This window comes from Aythya fuligula, chromosome 5 (assembly GCF_009819795.1).
Source record: "Aythya fuligula isolate bAytFul2 chromosome 5, bAytFul2.pri, whole genome shotgun sequence".
NCBI classification, from domain to species: Eukaryota; Metazoa; Chordata; class Aves; order Anseriformes; family Anatidae; genus Aythya; species Aythya fuligula.
The window spans coordinates 45611469-45638546 of record NC_045563.1 but is presented as its reverse complement, the minus strand read 5'-3'; the positions used below and the strand labels follow the sequence as shown (position 1 = coordinate 45638546).

At 54.5% G+C, this 27078-nt stretch overlaps 2 protein-coding genes across 3 annotated transcripts in view; both read left to right on the top strand.

The window, feature by feature from the left end:
• Positions 1 to 19018, top strand: part of HRAS (HRas proto-oncogene, GTPase) — a 35641-nt gene extending 16623 nt beyond the window's left edge. Inside the window, exons 2-6 of the mRNA XM_032188940.1 lie at positions 8517 to 8670; positions 12465 to 12643; positions 14853 to 15012; positions 16424 to 16548; positions 18715 to 19018. Coding sequence (XP_032044831.1) covers positions 8560 to 8670; positions 12465 to 12643; positions 14853 to 15012; positions 16424 to 16543 — 570 coding nt within the window. The 5' untranslated portion in view covers positions 8517 to 8559 and the 3' untranslated portion in view covers positions 16544 to 16548; positions 18715 to 19018. The remainder of the gene's footprint in view (positions 1 to 8516; positions 8671 to 12464; positions 12644 to 14852; positions 15013 to 16423; positions 16549 to 18714) is intronic.
• Positions 19019 to 23607: 4589 nt separating this feature from the next.
• CFL2 (cofilin 2) lies at positions 23608 to 26261 on the top strand. 2 transcript variants are annotated; one of them, XM_032188193.1, is made up of 4 exons: positions 23608 to 23661; positions 24724 to 25031; positions 25144 to 25220; positions 25312 to 26261. In XM_032188193.1, exons 1-4 carry the CDS (start codon positions 23659 to 23661, stop codon positions 25422 to 25424), a joined length of 501 nt encoding a protein of 166 aa, XP_032044084.1. In that variant the 5' UTR covers positions 23608 to 23658; the 3' UTR covers positions 25425 to 26261. The 2 variants fall into 2 exon arrangements, with proteins under 2 accessions (XP_032044084.1, XP_032044085.1); XM_032188194.1 differs by lacking the exon at positions 23608 to 23661 and adding an exon at positions 24419 to 24597.
• Positions 26262 to 27078: the final 817 nt, after the last annotated feature.

Here is a 27078-nt window from a genome sequence, read left to right as displayed (position 1 = left end):
GCACCAGCTGTGTTTGATCGCCAGGTACCTGCTGGAATGGCACCAGCTGCTCCTCTTTGCCACCCTGCGGGCAGGTGCTGGTCCCTGGTTGCCTTTTTCTCTCTGGAGACTTGCACGTTTTCTTCTTTCTGCCCCCAGTTCAGAGCCTGCATCCAAACTCCCTTATTTTTGTCCTTTTTCTTCAAAAATGGACTGCTCGGCTTTGCGTCCTTTTACTTCGTAAGCAACCTGACTCAGTTTTGCCCAGCGAGTTGTCGTTCTGGAAGCTCAGGTTATCTTTCAGATAACTGGGAAATCTGGCTGGTGTGACCGGAGGGAGTGCTTGCCAGTGCTTTTGTGCTGATCCGGTGCTCGTCAGAGCCCCGCGTTGCCTTTTTCTCCCTGGACAGTTGCTCTGCGTGGAGCCAGCACATGGTCGAGTCCGAGAGGCAGGGCAGGGTCCCTGGGGTGTGACGGCCACGTGAAGTGCAGTGAGATGGCTGGATCCGGACCACCTCCTTGCCTCCACCACAGACCAGGATCCAGGGACCAGTTACGCAGCACCAGGTTTCAAAACAGGGAGAATATTCTCAGGGATCTCAAGAAGACCTCGGTGCCTAACCTTTAGGACTTATCAGGGGAACCTCAGCTGCTCTGCTGCTCTTGGAGGCTTTATTTACTTGTTAATCAGCTTGTCAAGCTTCAGTTAACTTCTGCGTTTAGGTGGAGCCACATCTCTTGCAGGTCTGGTGCCTCGCTTTTCTGTGGTTTCTTTTCAACCTTAATGTGCCTTTGGAAGCTGGCTGTGAGCCTGCCCAAATCCTGCACGTCGTCGTTGCTGCAGGCTCCTGAGGAAATTCTGGAAGGAAACCACCCCCCCAGCTTCTGCTGATGGTGCAGTTCTGCCCGCAGATGCTGGAGGTGATGGAGCTGGCATGGTGATCCTGTCCCCTGCACGCTCAGCTGCGGACGGGAAGCATGGTCTTGTGGCAAAGGCTTGAACTTGAGGGAGCAGAAATCCCCAGCTTTACCATAAGTTTCCTGTGTGACCGTGACCGAGTCACTTAATTGCGGCGGGTTCCTCATTGCGAGGGGAGTTATGTGCTTGATTGCTGGGCTCTGAGTTCTCGGGGTGGGATGGGTGCAGCTGCACGGCAGGCAGGATGGAGTCCCTGCGCCTTGGCTGTTCATCTGTCACTCCTCAGCCAAAAGAGGGAGAATCCTCTCTTTCCAGTATCGGGACGTGTAAGTCTTATTTGCAGCAGATCTGTGCCGTGACAGTGATTCATTTAAATAATGCACCCACAGCAACAGTGCTCTGATTTTTTTTTTTTTTTTAATTTTTTTTTAAATCCAGGCTGCTGCAGAGGGAGGGAATGTGAGCATCACAGAAAGTAAGTCCTCTTGTGGCTAATTTACCGTGAGCAGCAAAGTGAGGCTTGAGTAATCCAGGACCCAAACTTAACAAACAGGCTCCTGATCCAGACTTGTCTCTCGTGCCTTTAGACCTCTCTCCTCCTGTGACTGTTGCTTGATACTGCCTGCAGGATGCACCCACCTTGCTGCTGGGCCCTGGCAGTCATCCTCCTGAGCCGTGTCTTGCTGAGAAGTTCGTCCTGTGAGAAGTGCTTGCTCTGGCCGAGGTGTGTCTGCGCAAATCCTCACCTCACTTTTCTTCTGTGATGAGCTGAGCGAGGTCAGCTCCTTCTCTTCCCTCCCTGGGCCCCCCTTTCCCAGGCACCCGTCAGGGAGAGCGTTATTGTTGCAGAACGATTCACCCTGGGCGGTTTGCAGGGTGAGGAAGGGATTTGTTTAGCTGTCCTGCTCAGCCTGTAAATCAGCGGCGTGCCCCGAACTAGCTGCTGCATAACGCCTGATGCATATTCATGCCCATGAGCAGCGCAGCACGGCCGGGACAGCTTTGTGTCACTGTGCTCATAACGTGCCCCGGGGGAACGGGGGCAGAAAGGGGTCTGTCTCAGCAGCAGGTGCCTGCCTGCTTCCCTTTATCTCCTTCCCCAGCTGCCCGCTTCTTGTTGGCTCCCCAAGATGCACAGGCACTTGCTTTTCTGCAAAAAAAAAAGTGCGTTTTTTTTTGTGCCTGCAAAAGCTCTGCAAGGGCTAAATGAGTGCGGAGGGATGATCATTATATTTGATCACGGAAATGAAATGGCTCACTAATAAAGGAGACACTCTAGAAATATCTGATTTTGGCTCCGTGGGGTCACTCAAGCTGTTCCTTTGAGCTCTGGCTTTGAACGGAGCGTGAGGAGGTTTTTATCAATGTCCCACGGGGAGGGCAAGGCAGGGAACTCGCTCTCCTTCCTTCCTCGGGCCGTCCCCGTGCTCCCTCACCCGCCACCGCCTGCAGAGCTGAGGCCGTCACAAATGTGCTACTCTGCCCCGTGTTTCGAAAAATGGGGGGGAAAAAGGCTGTGCCACGTTTCCCTGGAAAAGATAACGCCTTGGAGGATGTGATTAGCAGCCGGGGGTACCCCGTGTGAGAGGGTGGGTGGGGATCCACCCTGCTGTTCCCCTTCTAGTACAAGACCTAGGGGCTGGCTGGGGACGCGGGCAGAGATGAGTTAGGCTCCAACACGTGGGCTGCTTTGTCCCCCTGTGGGGAGCAGACCCGTGGAGCTCCTTGCTATAGGACAGAGTGGGTGGCAGGAGCGTACGTAGGTTCAGGGGAGGCTGGAGGAGTCCTTGGGAAAGAGAGCTGTTGAGGGTTGCTGAACGCAAGCTGTGCCAGGCCCAGGAAATCCCCTGGGCTGAAAATAGCCAGACGCTGGGCGAGGAGCAGGGGGAAGCAGCGCGGGGAGGCTGGGCTTCGGCTGCACCAACACGGGGATGCTGGAGCCTTGCTTTTGCTCCAGGGTGAACCTGCCGGGAGCTGCCGCCCTGTACCAGTGTGCTGCCGAAGCTGGGTGCCACTGTGGGGTTGTGAGGATCCGGGGTTCCTGCTGTTTCAAGATGTTTTCATCTCATTTCCTGCTGCTGACCAACAGGCTCTGTTCCTTTCCTTCCACTCCCCAAACCCGGCTCCCTGTCTGCATCTTGCTGCTGCAGTAGCTCCGGCGAGACGGGGTGTGTGCTGCTTGCACCGTTTTGTTCCCAGGGACCAAAGCTTACTGATACTCTTCCAATAGCATTTTGCTCCCAAAATTGACCTTTTTAAAGGCTCTTTTCCATGAAATGTTAAAAATTAAAGAATTCAAAACATTATTGAGACAATTCTCAGAGCTTCCCAGTTGCACAGACCTTATTTCCTCACCCATTTATTTCCTTATGTTATTCACATACGTTAGGCTTTAAAGCAAGCAGGAAGCCCAACAGCCAGACCCTATTTCCATTGCAAATTTTTTTTTCTAAATGAAAATGGCTTAGATGTGTTTCCTGAAACCAGCTTTTTGTTTTTTCCCTGTCAGCAGTTGCTTCGGAGGCACGGGGCAGGGTGGGGAAGGAGAGGAGAACGGAAATCATGGAGGGAGAACACAGTTCTTGGGGACGGGGCGCTTTTTTCCCTGATACACGGTGTTAGTCACTCTCTGTCAACTCAAAAAAAAAAAAAAAAAAAAAAAAAAAAGCATATCTCAGCTGCAAAATGCTGCCTGTGACCCCTGCAGAGTGTTAAATGTGGCCCTGGGTTGGTGAGTGCCTCTGGTCGCTGCCCCAGCCTGTTTCGGTGTCGGCTGCTCTCTTCTCTCCTGTTACCCCGCCTCGTCTGTGCGTCGGGGCATCCTGTCCCTGCCTGTCCCTGCCCCCTCCCCGTGCTGATGGCACAGTTGTGAGTTCACGAGGATAACCGGAGGGCGGTTTGGGCTTTCCCCCTTGCTTTACTCTGCCTCTCCGAGCATCCCTGCGCAGGGAAGCGCTGCTCCGCGGGGAGCTGTCAGCTCTGGCAGCCAGACACAAAGACCCAGCAGGCAACCAGCGGCTTTCCCATCCAAAACCTTCATGTGGAGCTTTTCACCTCCTGCTAAGGCCGTGGATGGGAAGTTGCCTCAATTTAGTTTCTGCCTTTGCTACTGGCGATGGCTTCTTTGCCTGGCTTTGCTGGTCCGTGGGATGAGGAGGAGGATGGTGTGCGTGACCAGCCCTGCCTGTCCAACCCCCGTGACCAACCCCAAGGCATTACAACCTGGTACCAGGTCAGGAGGTGGCTCAGAGGCCAGGATTTTAATGGGTTTAGTTGTTACCTGCAACGTGGGCTGTGTTTTTAACTTCCCTGGGTACCTGTCCCTCTCTCCATAAGCACCTGCCTGGCTGCGCCGTGGGCCGGAGGGGAAAGCAGAGGAGCCCATTTCCTCACTCCTCTCCGTGGAGCAGCAGCGAGTGACGTGCAGAGCAGCACGTGTTATCTCTGTAGATAAGCCACGGTTAGCTTGGAAGTGTGCTTCTCCAGCAGACACCCCAGTGGGACGGGCTGGTCGCTCTCAGGGAGAAGCGGTGGTGGTGGAGGTGAAGGTCCCACTGTGAACTGCAAGGACGTTACGGCACCTCGCAGAGCTTCTGGAGATGTGGGTGTGAGCAGCCCAGGCACACTCAGTTTGATCTTGGGGCCATTTTGCGCTGCTGGAAGTTCCCCTTCACTGGTGAGTGCAAGTGTAATGAGAAATTGAGGAATTGAGGAAGTTGTCTGTGCTCACACTCAGGCCAAGAGGAGAAACGTTGGTGATCAGCTGATGGCAAGTGCTGCACTGGCTGTTCCTTGGGGTCAGGCTGTGGTTTATAGGCTCCTGAGATAAGGGGCTTGCTGGTCTTTATGTTGAGTATAATCATTTTGATTATACCCAATATTTTGTATTTTGTATCATCTAGGGCATGACTCCGTTCTTGAGTATCAGTTCAGAGAGAAAGCTCTTGGATAGCTGGTTTGTTGGTTGTGTTACTGATTTATAGAGATTGTTTGCTGGTTTCTGGTATGTTAATAAAACTACTCGGCATCGCTGTGACTACCAGGTGCTTTTCTTATAGAGGGAGCTGGTGAGAAAGAACTTTATTAAATTTAGGAGTGGGTGAGCAAGAGCAGCGTGGTCAGACCAGCTTAGTGCCAGCAGCAGGTAACTGTACAGCTTTTATTAACTACCAGACAAGGTGCAACATGAACAGAGAGAAACCAGAGATCAGCAAGCTGTCGGCAGTGCTGGTGGGGATGGTCCCATCCTGCTTTCCTCTCTCCTCCCATCTCTGCTGGCCCGTGCAATGACCAGACATTCGAGTACCACCTCCTGCCACCCGCCTGTCTTCTAGGAGAGCACCAAGGGCTGGAGGCCCTACACTGCCTGGTGGCATGACGGCAAGCGAAAAAGAGCAGGGATTTAACAACTTTGTGGTCAGGCAGTCTCTGGCAGAGGCGATGTGTTGCCAGAGGTGCTCTAACTAAAGCTGTGTCCAGAGCCAGGACCTGCCTGTGCCTGTTGAAGACCTCGTGCAAAGCCATGGCTTGCACCTTGGTGCTGGGGCTTACGAGTGTGCTGCAGAGACAATCCCTCTCTTTCAGGCTTGCCTCTGACTTGAACCTGCCTGCAGCTTTCTGCTCTTCTTCCTCCAAGGTTTCCTGCATCCTCTTGAACATCTGCCTGTGCTTTGAGCCTCCTACGTGATGTCATTCCTTATCCCTTTTCTCCTCTGGAGCAATATTTTTGTGCTCAGTCTCTTGGGACAGGCTGCCTGTTCCTTCAGGTCTTAAAGAGCTTGCAGAGGATGGAAGAAGTCATTCTGTTTCTCTTAGACTGCTTTCTTTTTTTTTTTTTTTTTTTTTTCTAATGCAAGACATTCATTATGTCCAGGCTGCTTCTCCAAAGCAGGGCCATGATTTGCAACTTTCCTTACACCTCTGGCACCCCTCTCTCTTTTCATCTTGCAGGCTGCATCGCCTGAGTTTGCAGGTACGAAGCCAGCAGCCAAGCACACTGTGTTAGATTTGTAGCTCACTTCTTAGTTAATGTAAAAAAAAAAAAAAAAAAAAAGCAAGTAAGTGAAAATGAAGCATCGGATGGGCTGTGATTCACACAGAGCAGCAGCCTGCCAGCCTGCTCTCCCTAACCTCTTTCAGGATGGGCAGGCCACCGAGAACGTCAGCATTTTGACCCTCGAGTGAAAACGAGAGGGGGCATTTTGTGCTCCTGGAGGGGTTCATCAGGCCCTTCGGAGGCTGTGCTTTGGGACGCTGCTGGCAGTGTTGTGTGTGAGCAGGTGGAGGGGTGCGGGCAGCAGGGTTTGCCTTGTCATCAGGCAGGATTCCCGAACTGCAGGCATGGTGGGCTGCTGGTGACAGGCTGAGATGAGCCGTGTGCTGTAGAGGACTTGGGGCTGCTCTGCCTGCTAGGAATCTTTGCCAAAGGGAACTAAATCCAAACGCTGCGGCATTTGTGGCCGAAAGGTTCCTCAGTTCTCAGGATGAGACCTATTCAAAGATACCTGCAGAGGTGGAACTGTTTTTGGGTGCATTAAAACGTGCTCCCGGTTGACAGGTGGGGTGTAAGCGTTCAGCAGTGAGCAGCGTTTGTAAAACTTTCGTCGTGGAAACGTGAAATCCACGGGGGAGGGCTCGGGGGCTAGCGGGTTGGGAGCAGCTGCTGCTGCCAGGCGGAAGCGCTCGGCTGGGCTTTCCTAGACAGCTTGAATGGGAGCCAGGAGCCCTCTCTCTCCGGGAGAAAATCCACGAGGTCAGGAAATGCAGCAGCAGCTCCAGCTCCACGCTAGGGCCCTTGGCTTGGCACTGAGATCCCAGCCCTTTTCCCAGGCGGTGCGCTCCTGAACGGCTCCCATCTCCTTGGCGTCTTGCTCAGCTCTTGGTCCCGCTGCCCTGCATGGCTTGCTGGGAATCCAGCTCTCAGGAAGGATGCTGGGTGCTGCGGAGGTGATAAGTTTGGTTTGGTGGGGAAAACACCGGGCAGTGACCCAGCTCAGCCTTCCAGAGTGCTGTTCCCGCGTGGTGCAGGACTGGGAAGCTGTGCTTTTGTGTTTTCTTTTGGGTCAGCTCTGTCTGGCCTCTGCACGAGCTGCTGAGAAACGCAAACTCTTGTTTTTCCTCCGCTGGAAATTCTCACACCAGGAAAGGTTTTGGGAAAGCCACTGTCACCAGAGGTCCTGCTTTGCATCGTGGTTGTGCTTGCTCTTTTGCAGCCATTCCCTTTTCCCCGAGATGCTGAGTGCTGAGAAGGACGCGCTCTTTGTTTGTCTTCCTGCTGCTGAGCCAGCAGCTAAGAAAAGGGCTCTGGAGAGAGAGAGGTGGCTGGCTCTGGCTGCTCCCAGCCCGGGCGGGTGATTGAGCTGTCTGAGTGGTTTAAGGTTGCAATCAGATGGGGATTGAAGTCAGAAAGTTCTGGCCTACTTTAGAGGAGATCTCTGCTGCGTTAGCAAATCCAGCAGATGCGGACAGGGGCTGGGCGCAGGGTGGCCGCTGCTGGTACACCGGGTACCAGCCTTAGCACCAAAAACACCCTCCCTCGTCTTCACAGGGGAGGTGGCAGCTTCTGCCAGTGGCTGGATGGCAAACACCGGGCTACCAGGAGCAGCCCTGGCCCCTGGGAGCAGCGGGCTGGTGGTGTGCGAGCTCTGCCTGCGGGATGCCAAGCGAGCGGAGGGGCCATGCATGCGGCGATGCCTGCCCTGGGGTGGCTCTCAGCCGGCAGGGCTTGCAGCCCGGCGAGATTGCTATTTAAACCTTCGGGGTTTTGTAATCTTCCTGCCGTAAGCGCCGAGCTGAAGTTCCTCTTTCTCAGCAGGAGGGGAGCAGGAATTTAAGGGAGGGGGGAATTTTCCCCCGCCGAAGGGTGATGGCAAGTCCGCATCGCAGCCCGATTTGGAACCGGCTGTAACGAGCCTTCCCAATTAGTGCTTTCCCTGGTAGCATCCTTCTCCCCTGTGGTCTCTGCCAGCCTTCTATATTCCCTTACTCCATCCTCTATATTCCCTCACCTCGCACCACTCGCAAGTTTGCATGCGGCCTGTCAGGCTGAAGGATTGCAGAGCACCAAGGGTGAGGCGCTGGGCATGTTTTTGTGTTGGCTTTGATTGATTTCTTTCCCCGTTTTAAAGTAGCCTTCATTACGCGGGGAGGGTATTAGGTTAAAGAGCTCTGGATGCTGCAGTTCCTCGCTGTAACCGTAGACCAAGCCTCGTGTTGTAGGTGAGGTCATCTCGTGTCTGAGACCCCAGGGAATGGGATCATAAAAGGCAGTGGATCCCGGAGGCACGGCACGGTGTGACAGAACAAAACAAATGGCATTTTTTTCTGGCCAAATTTCCAGGGTAGTTGGAGTGCTGGATGGATGGGGAGAATGAAAAAAGTCCTTGACCCTTGGGACATCCCACATTTTCCCCATTTCTGGCCGTGTTTAGCAGGGTGGCATGTCTGTGAGCTTGGGAGGAGAGGCCAGGGCAGTGCTGGAGAACACCATGCAGTGAGAATTTGGTGGCTACTGCAAATCCCCGTGAAAACCACACACATCCCCAGCCTCTCTGCATTTCCCAGCCTCCCATCTGTGCCCACTGCTCTCCTGACATGGTGGCCGTGTCTCTCCTTGCAGGTCGGGGTGCTCCTGGAGGTCCTGAGCTGGGGTCAGCTGGAAGATGACCGAGTACAAGCTGGTGGTGGTGGGAGCTGGTGGCGTGGGGAAGAGCGCGCTGACGATACAGCTCATCCAGAACCATTTCGTCGATGAGTATGACCCCACGATAGAGGTAAGCGGCACCGCCTGCGTCTTTTCCTAGTGCTCTTTGCTGCAAACCCCATGTGATCAGCTTGGGCTCGAGTCTGAACTCGAGCAGGGACAGTCCTCTGCTTTGTAAAGCCCTTCTCAGCTGCTGCCTGTGCATTTGGAGGTCACGGTGACCGATGTGTGCCTCCTGAGGAAGGACAGCAGCGTCTGCTGGAGAGAGGCAGCGAGGGATGCAGCAGGAGCAGGCAGAGCCAGGAGAGGCAGCACAGAACTCCTCCTTGCCGCTGCCTAGGGAGGGGTTAAAGGTTTGGGACCGACGGGCCATTTTGTGCCTGTGCTTCCATTTCTCCTTCTGTGAAATCAAAGTGAAGATACTGACTTCCCATGCAGGACATTTGGAGATTTTTCTGATGAAATGGCTTTTGTCAGAGCTCGTCCTGCAGTTTGGGTGAGGCAGGCGAAGCAGTGTGGGGTCAAGAGCCCAAGCAGAGCTGAAGACTGATGATTATTTTTTTTATATTTTGAGAGATTCCCCACAACTCCACAGAGCAGGGAGCTCAGGGACTGTCTTCGGGCTGCCTAATACATGGTTATAGATCTGCTCTGCAGTAGGAAAAATGACACTGCGGTTCTTTTCTGCAGCTTGCAGGCTCCGTGAAACAGCCCAGGGAGAGACAAAACGGGGCACTCCTCTGTCTTGTGCGCTGGGCTCTGGGCTTTTGTCCTCCTGTCCTCCTTCAGAGCCCAGTGAGTTCATCCTCCACTGGGAGGCGGAGAGATGGGGTGTGCTGCAAGGCCCAGTGCTGCTCGTTCTCCATCACGGGGAGCAAAAGATGAATGTCCAAAAGATGGATGTACTCGTCTGGAGTCAGCAGGGAGCTGTCTGTCGAGCCTGGTCTGTCAGGCTCAGTACCCCACCTGAGGGGCAGCCAAGTACCTGTGCAGGAGAGGTTCAGTACTCAAAATCCACTTTTCTGCATTTCAAGTGTAAACAACAATTATTATTATTATTTTTTAACCTTTTAAACCCAGCCCCTTCTCCAGCTGTTTTCACTGCGTCCCCCCTGCTCGCGAGATGCTGATCACCCGCCGTATGATTTACACCTCGGGCTGGGGGAGGTTTGGGCAGGACCGTGCTCGTGGTGCCGCTGCTGGCAGGAGGAGTAAGTCCACCCTGGGAATGCAAATCACAGCTCGGTCACGCCTCTCAGACAATAACCTCCCTGTCTGCAGTCCTGGAGGATTCTCCACCAGATGTGTCTAAATACAGCTGTGGTTACCGCAGTTGTTATTATTATTATCACAGAGCCTAAAAGGTCCCAGCTGAGGTCAGAAAGCTATTCTGGTAGGTGTTGTATGTGCAGTCCCCACCCTGAAGAGCTCACAACTTAAACAAACAAGAAAGACAGGGCTCGGTATAAAGGCAGACATGGTTTTATCCTACAGATGGGAAGGAGAAAAAGCACTTAATAACACATGCTATTACATCATTTGGCCAAGGTCACCTAGAAGGTCCGTAGCAGAGCCTGGAATTTAATTTAGGGCTCCAGAGTCTCAGTGCTGCACCTTGCATACAGACCCCGTTGCCTTCTTCTCCATCTCCAACTTCTGCGCAGGCCAGAGAGCTGTTTTATTTTCCTGCCTGTGACTGCTGCAGGCGATTTCAGGTTTTGGTGCTCCCTCCTGCCGTGGATTTATGGTGCTGGCCTCCAGGGGCCAGACCCCTCCACAGGAGGGTGGGAGGTGGCCAGCCCTGCCTTCCTCTGTGGTCTCCGGTCCTCCCGGGTCTGCTGCTGGCAGCATCCCACAGCGCGAGTGGGAATGGAGCAAAAAGCCAGGCTGTGTTGAGAAACCCTCCCGTTTGCCTCGCAGCTTCTAGCAGTCCTTAGCCTCAGGTTGTGTCCTGACTGTAGCGTTTAACACACACGGGGGCTGGGCACCCAGCTTGGTTGGGTCCTTCTGCTGCGCTGCAGCCATGGGGACAGCGGGGTCAGCACTGGTGATGTCCCAGCTGTGTCCCTGCTCCTGCAGGCAGCCCCAAGTGTCCTCTCCCAAGTGCCTGCAATTTCTGGCTTGTGTGTGAACGTCGCTGGAGAGCCGGGATCACTTAATTTGGTCCTTGCAGCTGCTGGAGGAGAATCTGTCTGGGATCCCAGGTCAGAGCCCAGAGCTGCTGCTCGCTGTCCAGCGGGGACAGCGGGGTTTATTTCTGTCAGCCGGCACTTCTTGTTCCAGCTGGGCAGCCCAGCCCCTGGCTGTTGTGCAAGAAGATGGGGTAAGACATCAGGGGCCGAGGATGGGGAGCTGCGGGGTGTCAGCATCCACGCTGTACAGAGGGGCCATGCTGTGTGGGATGGGGTGCTGTATGGAATGGGGTGCTGTATGGGATGGGGTGCTGTATGGGATGGGGTGCTGTGGGATGTTGCCTGCTGTTAATGTCATGCACTGAGGGACTCGTCCTCTGGCTGCAAGCCAGGGCGCCGGGCTGGGAGGGAGCTCTGGAGGACGTGTGTGAGAGCAGCCAAACACGCACCGTCTGCCCTCCCCAGTGCCCCCCTGCTCCGAGGAGGCTGTAAATGGGAGCGGAGATGGTGTTTAATTACAGACAGCCTAATGACAGCGGCACTTTGAGCTCCCCGATCCTAGCGCTGCCCAGGTTCCCTGCACAGATGGAAGCAAAGGACGGGGATAACAGCCACGGGAAGCGTGGTCCCAGCTCACGGGACCTGCCTCGGCCACCCTCTGCTTTTCGGGAGGAGCCGCCGTGAAGACTGCGGGCCCGATGCCGTGGCCCTGCCTGCGGGGTGAAGCGAGGCCTCCTTAGGCCCGGTAGCCGCCGCTGCTGTCGTAGCGAGCAGAAGGGTGGAGTCCGTGCTGGCCTCGTTCCCTTTCCGCACCGCTGCCGGTCCCGCCGGTGACCTTTGCTGTGTCTGCTCTTTGTCTGCAGGCCTATTTTTCAGGGGCAGAGCTCATCTGATAACATTGTTGTGGTCGCTGGAAGAGCAGCAGACGCTTGAAGTAGTTTTAAGCCGAAACCGTAGCCGCCACAAGCGGCTGCAGAAGGCAGAGCTGTGTCATGACGCTGTCACAGCCCCCCACCTGCGTGTTTGTCCCGCTTTTTGGCCTCCTCCTGTGGCCGAGAGTCGAGACAACTGTGCTGGGCGCGGGGCAGGGCTGGCAGAGACACCCCCGGGCTGCCCCAGCAGGATCCCCGTGACGGGGAGGTGTGGAAGGAGGGAGCGGTGCTTCCGAGGAGCCCGTGTTGAAAATCAAACCTTCGGAGGGAGACCCTGGGAGAACGCTCGTGGTGATTCCCAGGGCTTCTCCCACGTGCGATAAGTTGTAATCGTCTCCTCCTCAGGGCAAGCGCACAACTTCAAAGGGCCTGGGTGCTCCTTACCTTCCCCAGAGCCCCTTTGGGCAGGGGCTGGCTGTGGGAAACACCCTCCTGGCGGCCTCCTTTATTTATTTTTTCACGTTTGCACGACACCAGCAGGTTTGCCATCGCTTCACAGCCTCATTGGTGGCGATTGCCTCTGGCACCTGATCCGTGTCAGGGGTGCTGGATGGCCGGCCGGGTTAAACACCTCCCAGCCCCGAATATCCCAGCTGCTGGAAGGAAAGCCTGGCTGCCAGGAGCCTCTGCGTGTGTGTTTCCCCTTTCTGCATGGGACTCACCACCTGGAGTAGAGGTGGCAGGGACTAGCCAGGCCTAAATAAAGTTAGGAAAACAGTCAGTGCTGATGCCGAGGGGTGGCAGGAGCCAACCTCCCCTTGCGTGCCCTCCCTTAACACTTTCTCTCCGTCCCCTGGCAGGATTCCTACAGAAAGCAAGTGGTCATTGACGGAGAGACCTGTCTGCTGGACATCTTGGACACAGCAGGGCAGGAGGAGTACAGCGCCATGCGAGACCAGTACATGAGGACGGGGGAGGGATTCCTCTGCGTCTTCGCCATTAACAACACCAAGTCCTTCGAGGATATCCACCAGTACAGGTGAGCGCCGTGGGGAGGCCCCGTCCCGGCCCCGTCCTGCCCTCCCTTTCGCTTCAGGCCCCGCGGTGGAGGCGCTGGCTGCCAGCACAGGCAATTAGCTCGAGTGGCCGTTCCCCAGGGAAGAGAGGGAGCAGACGGCTAATGTCAGTGCCTCCGATAAAACCCATCCAAAGGGATTGCTTGTGGCCACTGGGGACTCGGTAATGTAATGTTTAAGTGTTTATGGTAACTAAAGGGAGACCTGATCCTTTACGACCCCCTCCCTTCCCCTCCCTAATTAATGGAATTGCTTTGTTAGTGGAATCGATCTCAGCAACTTCTGCTGTGCAGGGAGCTGGGAGGGGAGCTGAAGGGGGAGCTTTGGCCTTTTTGAGGACTTGTCTGGGACAGGAGGTGTTTGCAGAGGATGCAAGGGATGGCTTGCCAGCCAGCCAGGGGCTTTTGAGAGCAGTGTAGGAAGTGACTCATGGCAGTTTCCTCCTGCTCCTGCTCGTGCCCAGCTCCCTGCCGCTGGAGCTGGCCCGGCACAGCCTTGCCCACTGGCAGGAGCAGCCCAGATGGTTTTAATGGGGAAAACCAAAAGAGTCACTTCTGGAAACCCTGAGTGGTGATCCTAAGGATCCATCCAGGAGAGGGGAGGCAGCAGACCAACCCTGGGGGCCAGGAGCTGTACTCAGCGGGTCGCCCTCCGCACAGAGCAGGGTTCCAGTGGGGTTGGGTGTTGGGGTGCCCCCGGGCAGCTGCTGAGCAGCAGTTGTGCTGCAAATGTGGCTCCCAGCTAACCCTGTAGCTCCTGGGGCAGGCACAGCCCTTCCTCGCTCTGTGGTGGGAGCTGGTGAGATGGCTCCAGCTAACAGGCGTGCTCGTGGCAGTAACTCTATACGGCAGGCTAATTTGGCTCGGTTTAGCTGAACCCTAGGACAAAGGATGGGATTTTCCTAAAGCACCTGAGGGATTCGGTAGCGTTCATCCCACTGCCTTGTGCTGGTGCCTGTGAATCACTCACAGGATGGCTTGGTTTCAAGCCCGGGTTTTAATCATGATGTAAATCACTGGCTTTAATCTCGTTTCACATGTGCTCTTTGCATTTGCACTTTTAAAATAATTTTCCCCAGAGAAATGCTCATTCTCCCTGGTTAAGACCCATTAGGAGGTATCTCTTTTCAGCTAAGTGTAGCCTGTGCCCTAGATTTAGTGCTCGGGTCTGCTGATCAGGATGTTACATCGAGCATTTAAGTGGCTTTATGGCATATCTGACATACATTCAGGCTTCATTTCTGTGTTCTACTATATTAAAAAAAGATGATTGATTTTTTTTTTTTATTTTTTTTGGCATGTGATGCATGTCCAGCTACTTTTGGATGGGAATTTTGAATTCAAATAAGATGCAGAAACCAGCATTAAAAAAAAAAAAAGCTTTTATTACTTTAAAATAAAACCACGTTAATTGTCCTGGATGCGTGAGCAAAGAAAAAAAAAAGCTGTTTTGCATCCCAAGTTAAATGATTTATTAAACAAAGGAAGTTATTATCTGTCATGAGGGAATTGAGTGGATTGTTTGTGGTCATAATGGCCTTTAGGATTTTAGAAGTAGTAGATCTCGTCCTCGCCCACCTAGTTTTAAATCAGGGGTTGGAATGGAGAAGCAAGCATTACTGCATTTTTGGTTCCCAGTTGGTTCCTCAACTTTGAGTGAACTGAGCTAAGCTGAAACGAAGCAAATCCTGTGCATCTGCGGAGAAGCCTACAGCTGCCAAACGCTGGCTCATCGGCTCAGCAAACTCTGGTTGCAGGTGTTTTTTCGGGTGACTTTTACCTTTTACCCATTCAGGAAGATAACTCGATCTAAAATGCTGGAAGCATCCAGGTAGCTGCTTGGGTGTTCGTTTTTATTTAGTTCACGCCACGCTGGGAGGATGTGGTAAGCTTTTGTCTTGGTATCGATTACCGTAATTTCAAGCTGAAGTTTTAAACAGTTGCACTTAAAGAGCAGAAGCATTTTTAGTTTCTATTTCCCAAACTGCCCCACTATTCTGCTGCTGGTTACTTGCTTACATGCTACGGTCACGTTTGTTCTCCCGAAAGCCCTGCCCGAGGCACGCTGCAGCAGGGAAGCGCAGCTTGAGGAAGAAGCGACCTGTCCTCTGTGCCGGTGGGGAGTGCTCTGGAGCTTTTTCTGCCTTCACTTCAGCATCTCTTACTGTTACAGGGAGCAGATCAAGAGGGTGAAGGACTCAGATGATGTCCCCATGGTGCTGGTGGGGAACAAATGTGACCTGCCAGCCCGGACAGTGGAGACGCGGCAAGCACAGGACCTGGCCCGGAGTTACGGGATCCCCTACATAGAAACGTCGGCCAAAACCAGACAGGTAGGAGGAGGAGCACTTAACGCTCAGACCAGTGCCCCTGCCAAAATCTTCCCTTTCCTTCCCTTTTCCCCTCTTCCTTCCTATAACCCTGGAGAGCCAGATCCAGGGTTGCTTTCTGCCTGCAGCCCGTGAGTAGCAGCAACGCCGGCTGGTCAAGTCACAAGCCCTTTCCCTCTCATCCCCTCTTCTGGGTGTTTGCAGCTTCTTTGGGGCTACAACAGTCGCCTCCACTGGCAGCAGGGTGAGCCTTCCCTCCAGCTGCCCTGCCTTGTGTGCGAAGGGGCAGCGGGAGATGGCGTGGCTCTGCCAGCAGCCTCCCTGACGGACAGGGGCAGGACTGACGCACGGTCACGATGACAGGGCTGTGTGCTCAGGCTGTCAGGCGAGCAGTGCTCCAGCTGCTCGTTACCCGGCGTGCTGTAAGTCTCTCTGACAGCTCCGAAGTGGCGGCAAGCAGGGAAGGGAGCGTGAATTAGAGCAAGCCAGCATGGGCACTGATTTACTGCCGCCGAGATGCTGGGAAAGGAGCTGCCGGAAAGCTCCCGAGCCGGCCGCGGCCTTGCCTTGTGTGCAAGCTGTGATTGATGGCCCAAGGAGCCTGTTCAGTGATGGCACCGGGGAAATAAATTCTCGTGGCAGGATCCCCAGCCCATCCCCAGGCTGCTGCCTCTGTCTCGGGGTGCCCCAGCAGGACAAACCCTGGCAGTGCAGAGCGGCAGCGTGTGCTTTGGTCTCTGCGTGCCTTGCAGACAGATCCGCTGGCGTTAGCTGCTTCCCCGAGGCTAAATGCTCCATCAGGATGTTCCCCTCCCCATCAGGGCTCACGCTTCCAATCTGCCGAAGATTCGTGCTCAGGCAGCAGCAAAGGGAAGATGACAGCTACGTAAGCTCACGAGTCGGCCTCTAAATGCCTTCGTGCTGCTGCAGTACCAGGAGCTCTGGCAGATAGGATCTCTGTTGGTCCGAGCCCATGGGATGGCCCAGTTTCTGCTGGGAAGACGGAGGAGGCAGAGCCAGGGGAACCCCACGGCAGCCCAGGCAGTAGCCCTGAAGCAGCATGGTGCTTTTCCAGCCTCCCCGCGGGTTTGCTCTGCAGGCAGCCAGAGCACAGAGGTGGCAGGAGGGGCGCCTCACCTTCTGTCACGAGCAGGGGCTTTCCTCCTGGATGGCAGACCTTGCTCAGGCTGCCGAAAGCTGCTTAGTCACCAGGAATCCTCGGCCGTGCTGTCGCTCGCTCAGTCTTGCTCACTGTTTGGGGGCCGTGCTAGGATTCCTCTCTGTCCTCTTGGCTTGGTCTCACGCCTCCAGCTCGGCAATCCGCGCCGCGTGGAGGCAGCCCGGGGGCTGGCAGGCCCAGCCCTTTTCCTTCTCAAAGTGGGCGGCTGCTACAAGCCACGTGTGTTTCCTGCAGGGCGTCGAGGATGCCTTTTACACCTTAGTGCGGGAGATCCGGCAGCACAAACTGCGCAAGCTGAATCCGCCCGACGAGAGCGGCCCCGGCTGCATGAACTGTAAATGTGTCGTCTCGTGACTGCGGTGAGTGCCACCAGCGGGGCCGGGGGGCAGTGGGGCACGTAGGAAGCAGGGCAGAGGGACTTGCCTGCGAACAGATGCGTCGGAAACCATTTCAGCGATGGCTATTTTTTAATTCAAGAGATTTCTGACTGAAATAGCATCTTCTGTCAAAACATAGGTAAGGCAAAACTTCCCACTTTCCTGAGGAAATGTGTGGGAGGAAAGGGTTGTTTATTTTTTCCCCTCATTCAGCAGAACAAATTTCTACAGAACACTGAAAAAAAATACATGTTTTTGTCATGCTTTCCCCAGGAAAGCTCCTTCTCATGCTGACCCTCCGACAGCGGAGGGATGCAGGTATTCGAGGTGTGCGTGTTCGCCAGGCTGACCCTGTAATTGCTTAGATGAGGAACTGTGTGAGCACATCGCCTCCTAATGCATAAATCGCATTGTCCTGAGGCTTCAGAGCATCTGAATAAAATCAGATAGATTTCACAGGCAGAGCATCTGACTGAAAGGCCTCTGTTCCTCAGCAGAGTTTTCCCATTAGGTGTATCCCCAGGGATTTGTGAAGCTGATGCAATGCCGAGAATTAGCCATAAGGGGGCTGTTTTGCTTCTACAAACGGTGCGTGCTGGAGCCAAAAGGAGTTGTTCAGATTGTCTATATTTGCTTGCCTATTTTTCTTTTCTCCTCTTGTTTGTTTTTTGCTTTTTTTAAGTGCTGAATGTATTTAAGTCACTGCAATCCTGTTGGATAGCAGAATTCTGTAGTGGAAGGAGGGAGAGGCAATGGGGCTGAGCGCCCCAGGGACATGCACGTGTAAGGGACAGCTAGAGATTGTGTCCCTAGGGCTGGGGCTTGGGAGAAAAGCCTGCACACCCATCACTCTTGGTGTGATATATACTGGGGGGTCTCCCAGACGCCCCACCTGCCCCTTCATCCCTTCACACAGCTGTAAAGAGAAAGGCAGCAGTACAGCAGCGACTGTGCTCAGAGGCTCCAGCTGAAGGTGGAGGTGGGCAGCTGGTTTCCCTCCTTTGCTTTTTGAGGCAAAGGCCGCCAGCTCAGCAGAGCTCTTCCCCCAAAAAACCCCATCGCTGGCAGCGTTTGCTTCCTATGAGCAAGATCCCGGCCGAGCACCCCACCCCTCCGCTCCCCGCCGAGCAGCGTGTGGGCCCCGGGGGCTGAGCCGTGCACTGTGCCTAGCGCCCTCCCGGCTGCCGAGAGCTCTCCAGATGTTGGGCCCCTCCAGATGTTCAGCGGCGCTTCCTCCGGATGGGGATGTGAGCACGGGGCTCGCTTCCTGCCCTGGCTCGTGGCTCACAGCACGTGGGGACGCGCTGAGGCTGCCGCCCCCTCCTGCGGGGACTGCTGGTGACCGGCATTGGCTTCAAACAGAGGGGCTGGCTGCAGCCAGGAGGGTTTTCCCCTCCGGTTCTCTCTGCAAAAAGAGTGCCCTGTGTCACCCACGTCTTCTGCTGCCACCCTGTGTGGGTTGCTTGCATGGGGGTGGAGGAGCAGGGCCTGTCTGGGCAGCACTGGGATGCACAAACAGCCCCTGCGGAGATGCACAGGCATCCTGAGATGCCTCCGTGAATTGCACAACCCGTGGCAGATCCCCCACGGCAGGCAGGAGAGGAGGCTTGAGACTAGAAGAGTGAAAGGAGAACGTTTTGCTGCGTGGCTCCTGCCCTACAGGGCTAGGTACAGCCCTTTCCTCGGGGCAGTGCAGCCCCAGGAGGTGGCTCCAGCGTCACAAACTGGACACTGGGCACGCCAGCTCGCGTTAGCCAGCTGAGGACAAGAGCAGAGGAGGAGGAAGAACATCAGGACACAAGAGGAGAGGCTGCGTGTGTGGCCGGGGGAGCTCAGAGGTTTGGCTCCTTGCCCTGCTGTGGACTCGCCTTATGGTTCCCCTCTTCCCTGGAGGAGGAGGTCACCGCGGGGCAGAGGGTCTGGTGGGCCCCCAGAGCCTCACCCACTGCTCCTCGGAGCATTTGTTCCCTTCGGCACACAGGCAGAAGCCTTTCCTGGCCAGGTCCAGGCTTCTACGACGTGCATAGCCCTCAGCTTTCCCTCTGTGGGCACTAGCAGGGCTGTCCCAGAAGGAGAGGGGTGGCAGTGGGAAGGGCTGCTGTGGGTTCTGAGAGGGACTAATTAACGTCCTCCCTCTTCTCATTTCAGCTGACTGGACCGTGACTTGGAGAGGTTTCCCCTGTGCAGAGCGCGAGGAAAGGTGAAGCGAAGGAAGAAACAAACGGATCCGGGGGAGGAGTACAGGGGGAGAGGAAGAGGAGGAGGAGGAAGAGGACGGGGGGTGCATCAGCCCCTCCAAGGACTATCTCGCACTTCACCCGGGCCTGCAGCAAACGACTTTTTTTGTTTTCTTTCCCCATCCCCTCCTCCCTTTGGCCTCCTCCCACCCCCGGCAACTGTACAAAGCCACAGATTGAATCACAGTAAATTATTATTTGATGGTCTCGACAAACCCTCTGGGTGGCTGTGTCCTGCTTCCGGAGCTTGCTGCCGCTAGCGTGTCCCTGTGAGGTCTGTCTGGGGGACGGGAGGGCACGTGCCGGATGGGAGATGCTCGGGTTTCCTCTCTCAGCAGAAGGTTGCAGGCTGTGGAGGAGGCAGGGACGTGCTATTTAAAGGGGGCTTGGAGGAAAAACCCAGCTGGGTAGCTCTGGAGCCCACACGTTGTCTCCTGGAGACCCGTGTTGTTAGAAGAGGCGGTGAGGTGGGTCAGGATTGGCCTCTGCGGGCAGAAAGCTGGGAAGATGCCCAGCAGCCCCAGGCTGTGCTGCCAGTCAGGGAGGGCACTGCAGCTGGCCGGGGGGGTGGCGGGATACCCAGATCAGTGGTTACAGGGCACAAAACCTTGTGCTTTGAGGGCGCTGGGCCTTGCAAACACTTGCTGCGAAGGATTTGTCCTTCAGAGGAAGAGCTGTCCTGGTTGCAAGTTGTCGTTGTCACCCCCTTCCCTATATGCACGTGTTTTCTTATGAGAAGCCCAAGCAGAACCTGCTGCTGGCCCCGAATTTTGTCCAAGTGGAAGCGTGCAACCAGCCCCAGCCTGTCCTCAGCTCTCCCCCTGGTGGTTCGCCTTTGGCCTAGCCCGCGTGAGACTTTTAGGAGCTCAGACGTGATGCCTGGAAGGGAAGGAGCATCAGGGAGGAGATCCGAGAGCTGCCTTCACCTGAGCCGGTTCCAGTTCGGTGCTTCCTTGACTTATCTTCCCCGAGCGGCTTTTCTAGCTGGGCAGGCGGGCAGAGGAGCTCCTTTGTACAGCGGAGCTCCTGCTTTGTACAGCAGCACGGGGCAATGACCGACCCCGCTGCTTCCAGCAGCCTCTCCCCGCAGCAGGCTGTCCTTACAGCCCGGCAGCCCCTTGCTGCCACAGGCTAATGGAGCCTGCATCTGCCCAGAAGGAGAGCATCAAAGGGGGAAGGTGATGCGGGAGGCAGGGAGCCGTCCTGCACGGACCAGCCCGGGCCTGAAGAGGTTTCAGTAGCCAAGGGTAAGTAGCCAAGGCAGGTGAGGGCTGGGAGCGGCAATGCAGTGCGTGAGTCACGTAGCAAAACGGGCACAGAAGCCCTGCTCAGCCCCAGCCCACCGCGGGTTCCCCGTGCCCAGCATCCCTGCGAGCAGCCTCCTGCCCCTCTGCCTGCCCCCCGGCACGCCACGCAGAGGCAGAATGGAGGCAGGGGCTGCTTGGCCCTGCTGCCTCTGCTTTTGGCCCGGACAAGAGAAGACTTGTGCTAACAGCCTGCTGCAAAGCGCCGTGTCAGCTGCGGGGCTGCAGCTGCAGGTTTTGGTCCAGAAGGTGGCACAACTGAGAGAGCTTGCGTGCAGCTGAGAGCAGGGCACAAAGGCACGGTATGAGATCTCCCTTTTGGAGAGGTTTCTGCACCCCTCAGGGTCAGGTTTTCCAGCTTGCTCAGAAAAGCTCTGGGTCTGGTCAAGTTGCACATGTTATCCAAGTTTTTTTCAGGTGTCTTCTGATTATAAAATACTGTTGCTTGCTTGGTGTGGCACTGAGAGGTGCTAAGGATGAGCTCTTCAGTGATGCAGCATCCAGCGTCTGTGTTAGCAGCACTCCGGGCATATAACAGCCTTTCTTCCCAAGGCAGGGTCTAGCTGAAGCTGTACTCCTTTCATTTTATGGCACACTTCAGGTGGTTCCACATGGTGACAGTGGTTGTTGGGTGGCTGGGTATGGCCCCATTTTGTGTGTGGGTAAAGCAGACAGAACTGGATCAGGCATCTTTGGGGTTCTGCAGTGGAGCTGGAAGTTCCCCAGGAGCCGGGATACACCTCTGCCTTGGCACAGATGGTGGGACGGTGCCACAAGAGGGCAACACTCAGAAATCCTGCAGGTCGGAGCTGGAGAATGCAAACCTCTAAGGAGGGCCTGCCTGAGAGGTGGTGCTTGGAGCTGGGCAGATGGCAGACCGCTTCTCCTCTCTGTGGTGGATCACACCATCAGGAGTGAGGCAGCTGGGACCCCGGGTCAGTGCTGGTCTGTCACATCGCCTCCTGCAGAGCTGGAAGCGCTGCCTGTCGGCTTTCTGCTGGGACAGGAGATCACCAGGAGCCCCACACTCAGGTAGGTCAATGTGGAAGTCCGTGCCGAAGGTGGAGGCAGGCTAGGAGCAAAAGGAGGTGTAAAAACTTGACGCAGCAGCTCTCCTCCTGAAATCACGGACTGCGAGATCGCACCTTCACGTAGCAGCACATCTTTGTTTCCAAGAGCTTAGCTTCCAGCAAGGCCAGCTTCAGGGGAATCGTGGCAGATCTTCAGCATGTCAGCAAGGCATGTCAGCCGTGATCTGATAGTTAAGGTAGGCAAAACCAGATCCTACTGCTCTCAGCTTGAGCTGTTCCTTTGGACTTTGCATTTTCACTTGCTGACTTGGTGCTGGTAGGTTGGTAGGGGATAACATCTCACTGGTCACGGCAGGCGGGGTGTCAGCGTTCATGAGTTTGTGATGCATTCTTCACTTGGTAGCCAAATTTCTTGGGTCTGGAAGTGTCATCAGGGTCGCAGTGTCATTACAGTGAACGTAAGTCTGGAGAAGGAACTGTTAGGTTTGGAGCTATTTAGGAATATTCTCCGTGTGCACTTAAGGTGCATTTGCTCCAGAAGTACCTGGGATGTGGTTACCAGACACTCCAATATTTTATAGTTTCCCTTATGGCAAGGAGTTTTTTGGCCATTTCAGTTCTGCTTCTGTGACACGAGCTTAGGCAAGCTGAACACACCCAGGCCCTCTGAAGAGCTGAACAGCATAACAAGCACTTATGATTCATCATTCAGTTTCCATGGCAGTAAAGAAGGAGGGTGAGTCATGCTCAGTTTTGACTTGTCATCCCTGGAGCATCTCCCTGGCTGTGCAGCTCCGGGGATGGCAACTCCTTTTCCACCTTTGGCCTTGCTGCCTTGGCAGCGCAGGGTAGGGCCTCTGTGTGGGTGGTGAGGGTGTGCTGCAAGGGCAGGAGGAGAGCAGCTCTGTATTTTACACTAGTAATAGTGTAAGGCACACAGACCTGCGCTTGGGACACAGGAGGGCACATGTCACACACTGCAGGGTCATGACTGCTGTTCTGGGAATCATTTGCCATACCGAGCAGGGGACGTTCACCTGAGCCTGTGAGAAGCAGGTGCCCAGAAATGGGGCTGAAGAGACATCCTCAATGGACTTATGTTGGTTGAAGTCAACCATAAACACTTTGTATTTATTTATTTTGGCTTTTAGTGACACAGCAGTTTCTGATTTCTGTCTGAAGTCAGTTCAGGCTGCATGCAGGGGGAGGAAACATGGACTTTAGCTACGATGGAGGCACAGCAGCAGAGCCAGGGAGGGCTGGGTGCTGCTGGACAAGGCAGCCAAACTGCCCAGCTCCTCCAGCCTACCTTCAGCAGTGGGGACTGGGACACCTTCCATTGGAAAAACAAACAAACAAACAAACAAAAGCATTAAATATTATCTTAACCAGGCCTAAGACCTAGTCTGAGGAGAGCTTGTTAGTGACAGTACTGGCTGATAGATAGTATCTATCATAGACACTATCAGTAGCATCTCTTTTCCTTTACCAAATCTTTCCCAGGAAGCAGAAGCTAAGCTAAACAAAAACGGAAACAAAGGCAAAAGCCTTTAACTAGTATCTTCACAATGTTTTCAGGGCTTGTCTCGCCTGTGTGTAGAGATCACTTCAAACTCACTACGTGGGTTGTGCGTGTAATGAGAATATCCTCCAGTATACGCCAGCGATGAGGTGGCCCTGCTTGAGCTGGGGGTTGGACTGGATGACCTCCAGAGGTCCTGGAGCCCCCCTTCCATCCTTGACCATTCTGTGATAAAACTGTGTCTGGAGAGTTACCCAGCTAAGGGTTTGTGCTGTTAATTTATGTAATAATTTTTCACCTATCCCAATTGTTTAAACACAAAACAGCACGGATCACACTTGCAGACTGAGCTGCGTGTCATGGACAACTTTCCCAGCTCAAATATGCAGTCCGGGTCCTTATCCCTGGACACGATGCTGCTGGCGTGTGTGCGGGCAGCGTGAGGAGCCCTGCGGCCCTCCGCTGGGCCGGGGCTGCCTGTAGTCAGCCAGTCACTCCCAGTCAGTCCCAGTCAGTTCCAGTCCGTCCCAGCCAGCACGGGCAGCGCTGGGTGCCACAGGAGGGGACCCCTCTTTCCTGGAAGCCGCCCCGCTATCAGGCGGCGCTGCCCTCACGCCCAGCGCTATCAGCCAGGCGGCGCGGCTGCGGCTGGAGGCGGCGGCGGGCGCGATAAGGGGCGAGGCGAGGCGAGGCGAGGCCGCCCCCAGTGCCCAGCGCTGTGGGGCCGCCGCCGGCCGCCATGGGGCGGTGCGGGCGGGGCGCTGTGGGCGCTGTGGTGCCGGGCCCCGGGCACGTGGTGGCGGCGCTGCGCATGTGAGGGGCCCTCCCCGGCCGCCGCGGCTCATCCCCGCCCGGCCCAGTCCCCGCCCGCCCGCCCGGCCCCCGGCGCAGCGCCGCGCTCTGCTCCGCTCCGCTCCGCTCCGCTCCCCTCAGCGGCTCCGCTCCCCGGCGCGCAGCAGCCCCGCAGCGCAGGCAGCAGCCGCCGCCGCCCCGGCGCCATGGTGAGGGCGGGCGGGGAGGGAAGCCGGGACGGGACGGGACGGGAAGGGACGGGAAGGGACGGGAGGAAGGAGGTCGGGAGGGCGGCCCCGGGGGCGGCGCGGCGCGGCGGGGCGAGGGGCTGAGCAGGCCCGGCGCGGCTCGGCTCGGGCCCCGCGGGCTCCGGCGGCCATTTTAGGCTAATTTTAGCCCGCTGCGGGGGGACGGCGGCGAGGGGGCTCCGGGAGGGGGGCGCCCGCTCGGCCCGGGGGGCTCCGGTGCCGGCCGCGCTGCCGGCCCTGCCTCCCTCCCTCCCTCCCTCCCTCCTCCCCTCCTTCCTCCGCGCCGCGAACAAAGCGGGGGGAGCGGCCCCGGCCCCCCCCGGGACAAAGCCGGCGCCGCCCGCAGCTGGGGGCTGGGGCTGGGGGCTGGGGGCTCGGTGCGGGCAGCGTTTGGGCTCCGGGGCTCTGCCAAGGGCTGGGTGGGGGCGGCAGGAAGGAAGGAGGGCGCCCGGCCGGGCGGGATGGGGCTGGGGAGGCTTTAAACGCGGTGTCAGGGCTGACACAATGCAGGAAGCATTTCTGCTGCTGCTGCTGCTGCTGGCGGAGCCTGACAGCACGCCGCAAAGCCAGGGGCATGACGGCGCGGGGTATGCGCTGCTGCCGTAGCGGTTGTGCCATCGGGGTGGAAAAAAGACAACGAAACAACAAAAAAAAACACCCCGGCCCCAAGCTGCAAGCCCCCTTGTGCAGCTCCCTGCCCCCCCAGCAGCCCCCTACACGGCCAGGGAGAGGAGGCTGCTGCGGCAGCACGGCTCTACGCCCAGCTCTATAAAAGCCCAGCTCTGTAAAAAGCGCCGTGCAGGATTAAAGTTGAAGATGCCGAGTGTGCAGAATTTGCCTTGCCTTGTATCTTCTGCACCGGTCCCACTGAGATGACTAAACTCGTGGTGTGCCCAGGTTGAGTATAGTGTTTTTATCCTTGCAGGGCAGGTGGGCTTCTTTATCTAGCGCTGTGGGCTGTCGTCTTGCTTAGAGAGTGTTAATTTTTGGTGTTTAAGTTATTCCTTTGATCTCGTTTTACAGGCTTCTGGAGTAACAGTGAATGATGAAGTCATAAAGGTTTTTAATGACATGAAAGTAAGGAAATCTTCAACCCCAGAAGAGATTAAAAAAAGAAAGAAAGCCGTTCTCTTCTGCCTAAGTGATGACAAAAAACAAATAATTGTAGAGGAGTCAAAGCAGATACTGGTCGGTGACATTGGAGATACCGTGGAGGACCCCTACACAGCCTTTGTGAAGTTGCTACCACTGAATGATTGCCGATACGCTTTGTATGATGCCACATATGAGACAAAGGAATCTAAGAAAGAAGACCTGGTATTTATATTCTGGTGTGTAAAAGCAAAGCTCATAGTTAAAATTGAATTTTTGTGACTTAACACTGGGTGACTGAATAACTGTTTTGTTGGTGGTGGGTTTTTTTCTTTTCTCTTCTCTTTAAAGGGCTCCTGAAAGTGCGCCTTTAAAAAGCAAGATGATCTACGCAAGCTCTAAAGATGCCATTAAAAAGAAATTTACAGGTATGGGCCTAAAATCATTTCGGTCATTAGCTGCAATGCCGTTCAGAGGCTGAGGTTCTCACAAACGTCCTGTTGTCCGTCTGTCTTTCAGGTATTAAACATGAGTGGCAAGTAAATGGTTTGGATGATATTAAGGACCGTTCAACACTTGGAGAGAAATTGGGAGGCAACGTGGTAGTTTCACTTGAAGGAAAACCCTTATAAAAAGACAGACAAGTGCCATCTGGATCTAAGGAGCTTCCATTTCTGCAGCTCGTTCAATTGGAATAGTATTAGACTCCCTTTCCCCTTCCCTCCTCAAAAAATAAGTCCCTTCCCTAATGCCCCTGAAGGAGATGTCATTGTTAAGCAGTCTACCAGTGATTGCCATTAGACTGTTTAATCCTGGTAGTTTTATGTAGGATCCAAGGAATGCTTTCACGTCACACTCTTAGCCAAAACTGACGTTGCATGCATTCCTTGCAACATGTACAATGAATGTGATAGTTAATGTGAATAGTCTAGGAGACAGCAAAGGGTAAGCTAATTGAATGCCTTGAAAGTATTGTCCACTGGTCGGATGGTAGACTCTATACAGTATTACTTACAGTTGCACTTGATTGCAGTTCCATGAGGCTCTTGTGCATTCATACACCTCACCTGCCTTGACAAGCCTATTTTTGTGACATGGCAGCACACAACACTATGCATTTAAAGCACTTTTTTGTAATATGTTTGACCCGCCCCTCCCCCCCAAAGGAATGCCAATTAAGTTGCTGTAACTGTGTCATCAAATTATTGTAGTACCTCAGTTTCATTCCTGTTACATGCATATCTTTATAAATGAAGTAGCTGTTACGATGCCTTTTGTTTTCCATTGAATGTACACTACTGATCAGGAGTAGAAGTTATCTGTTTACCATGTGAGTCTTGAAACACTAAAGTTTTGTAAAACATCAGTCATGATGGCAATTTCTGTATTAAAAAGAGCCTTAAATGGAACATTGTTTTTGAGATCAAAAACTGGCCACGTTGCAATAAAACTTGTGGCTTATTACAGAATGTTGCCTTGTTTTCATTGGAAAATACAGTTTTTAAGTATGTTTAATTTAAGCATATTTCAAATAACTTAACTTCTGTGGAAAGTATTGTAAAGTTAAACAATCATTAATCTCATCATAAATAATGCAATTTTTTCATTCCTAATCATGATTTAGGCACTGCTTTACTATCCTTTGTGGCTCTATTCCGATCACTCGATGAAGGACCCGTTCCTAGTTTACCGTTATAGAAGCTACCGCTACTAGAGACCATTAGCTCCACGAACCACTTGTGTCAGGAACTCAGAAATACCAAGTAATAAACCCCGCAGTGTGTTCTGTACCTGAATGTTCTTAAAGTTCTACATGTCAGAGCAAAACCGTACGTGAAATCTTAACCGCTCTCTGTCTGTCGATAGGGTGATGTGTCGTGACAGCCATACGATATGCAGCGTACGAATCGGTATTTTTTTTTTTTGTTTCTTCAGTGTTAACGCTGACTCGGTACAAGAAATATCCTAGATGAACTGTTAACTTCTATGTAAATAGAACTGGAAAGTGTTTGCCACTACCGAGGCTTGCACTGGGGACATGTTTTGGCTGAGGGCCAAATAATGCTCTCCTTATAGAGAATTTGATCTGCTCTGTGTGAGCAATCCTCCCTTAGCCAGAGCTATTTATGGCAAACACATGCTTTTGTATCTTGTCATCGTTATCCACAAATGGCAAAACTGGACATGATTCTACTGGTATGCATAAAGGCACTCTGTTAGGCAGCCAGTCACAGCTGAAATGTACATGCTGCTAGAAGGAATGCTCTTTATCATTACCTTATTTTA

Excerpts from the sequence above, each read along its gene's own strand:
- CFL2 (XM_032188193.1), top strand. Across the intron at positions 25,032-25,143 it reads GACCTGGTATTTATATTCTG|GGCTCCTGAAAGTGCGCCTT; the intron begins GTGTGTAAAAGC and ends TTCTCTTTAAAG. Across the intron at positions 25,221-25,311 it reads CATTAAAAAGAAATTTACAG|GTATTAAACATGAGTGGCAA; the intron begins GTATGGGCCTAA and ends TCTGTCTTTCAG.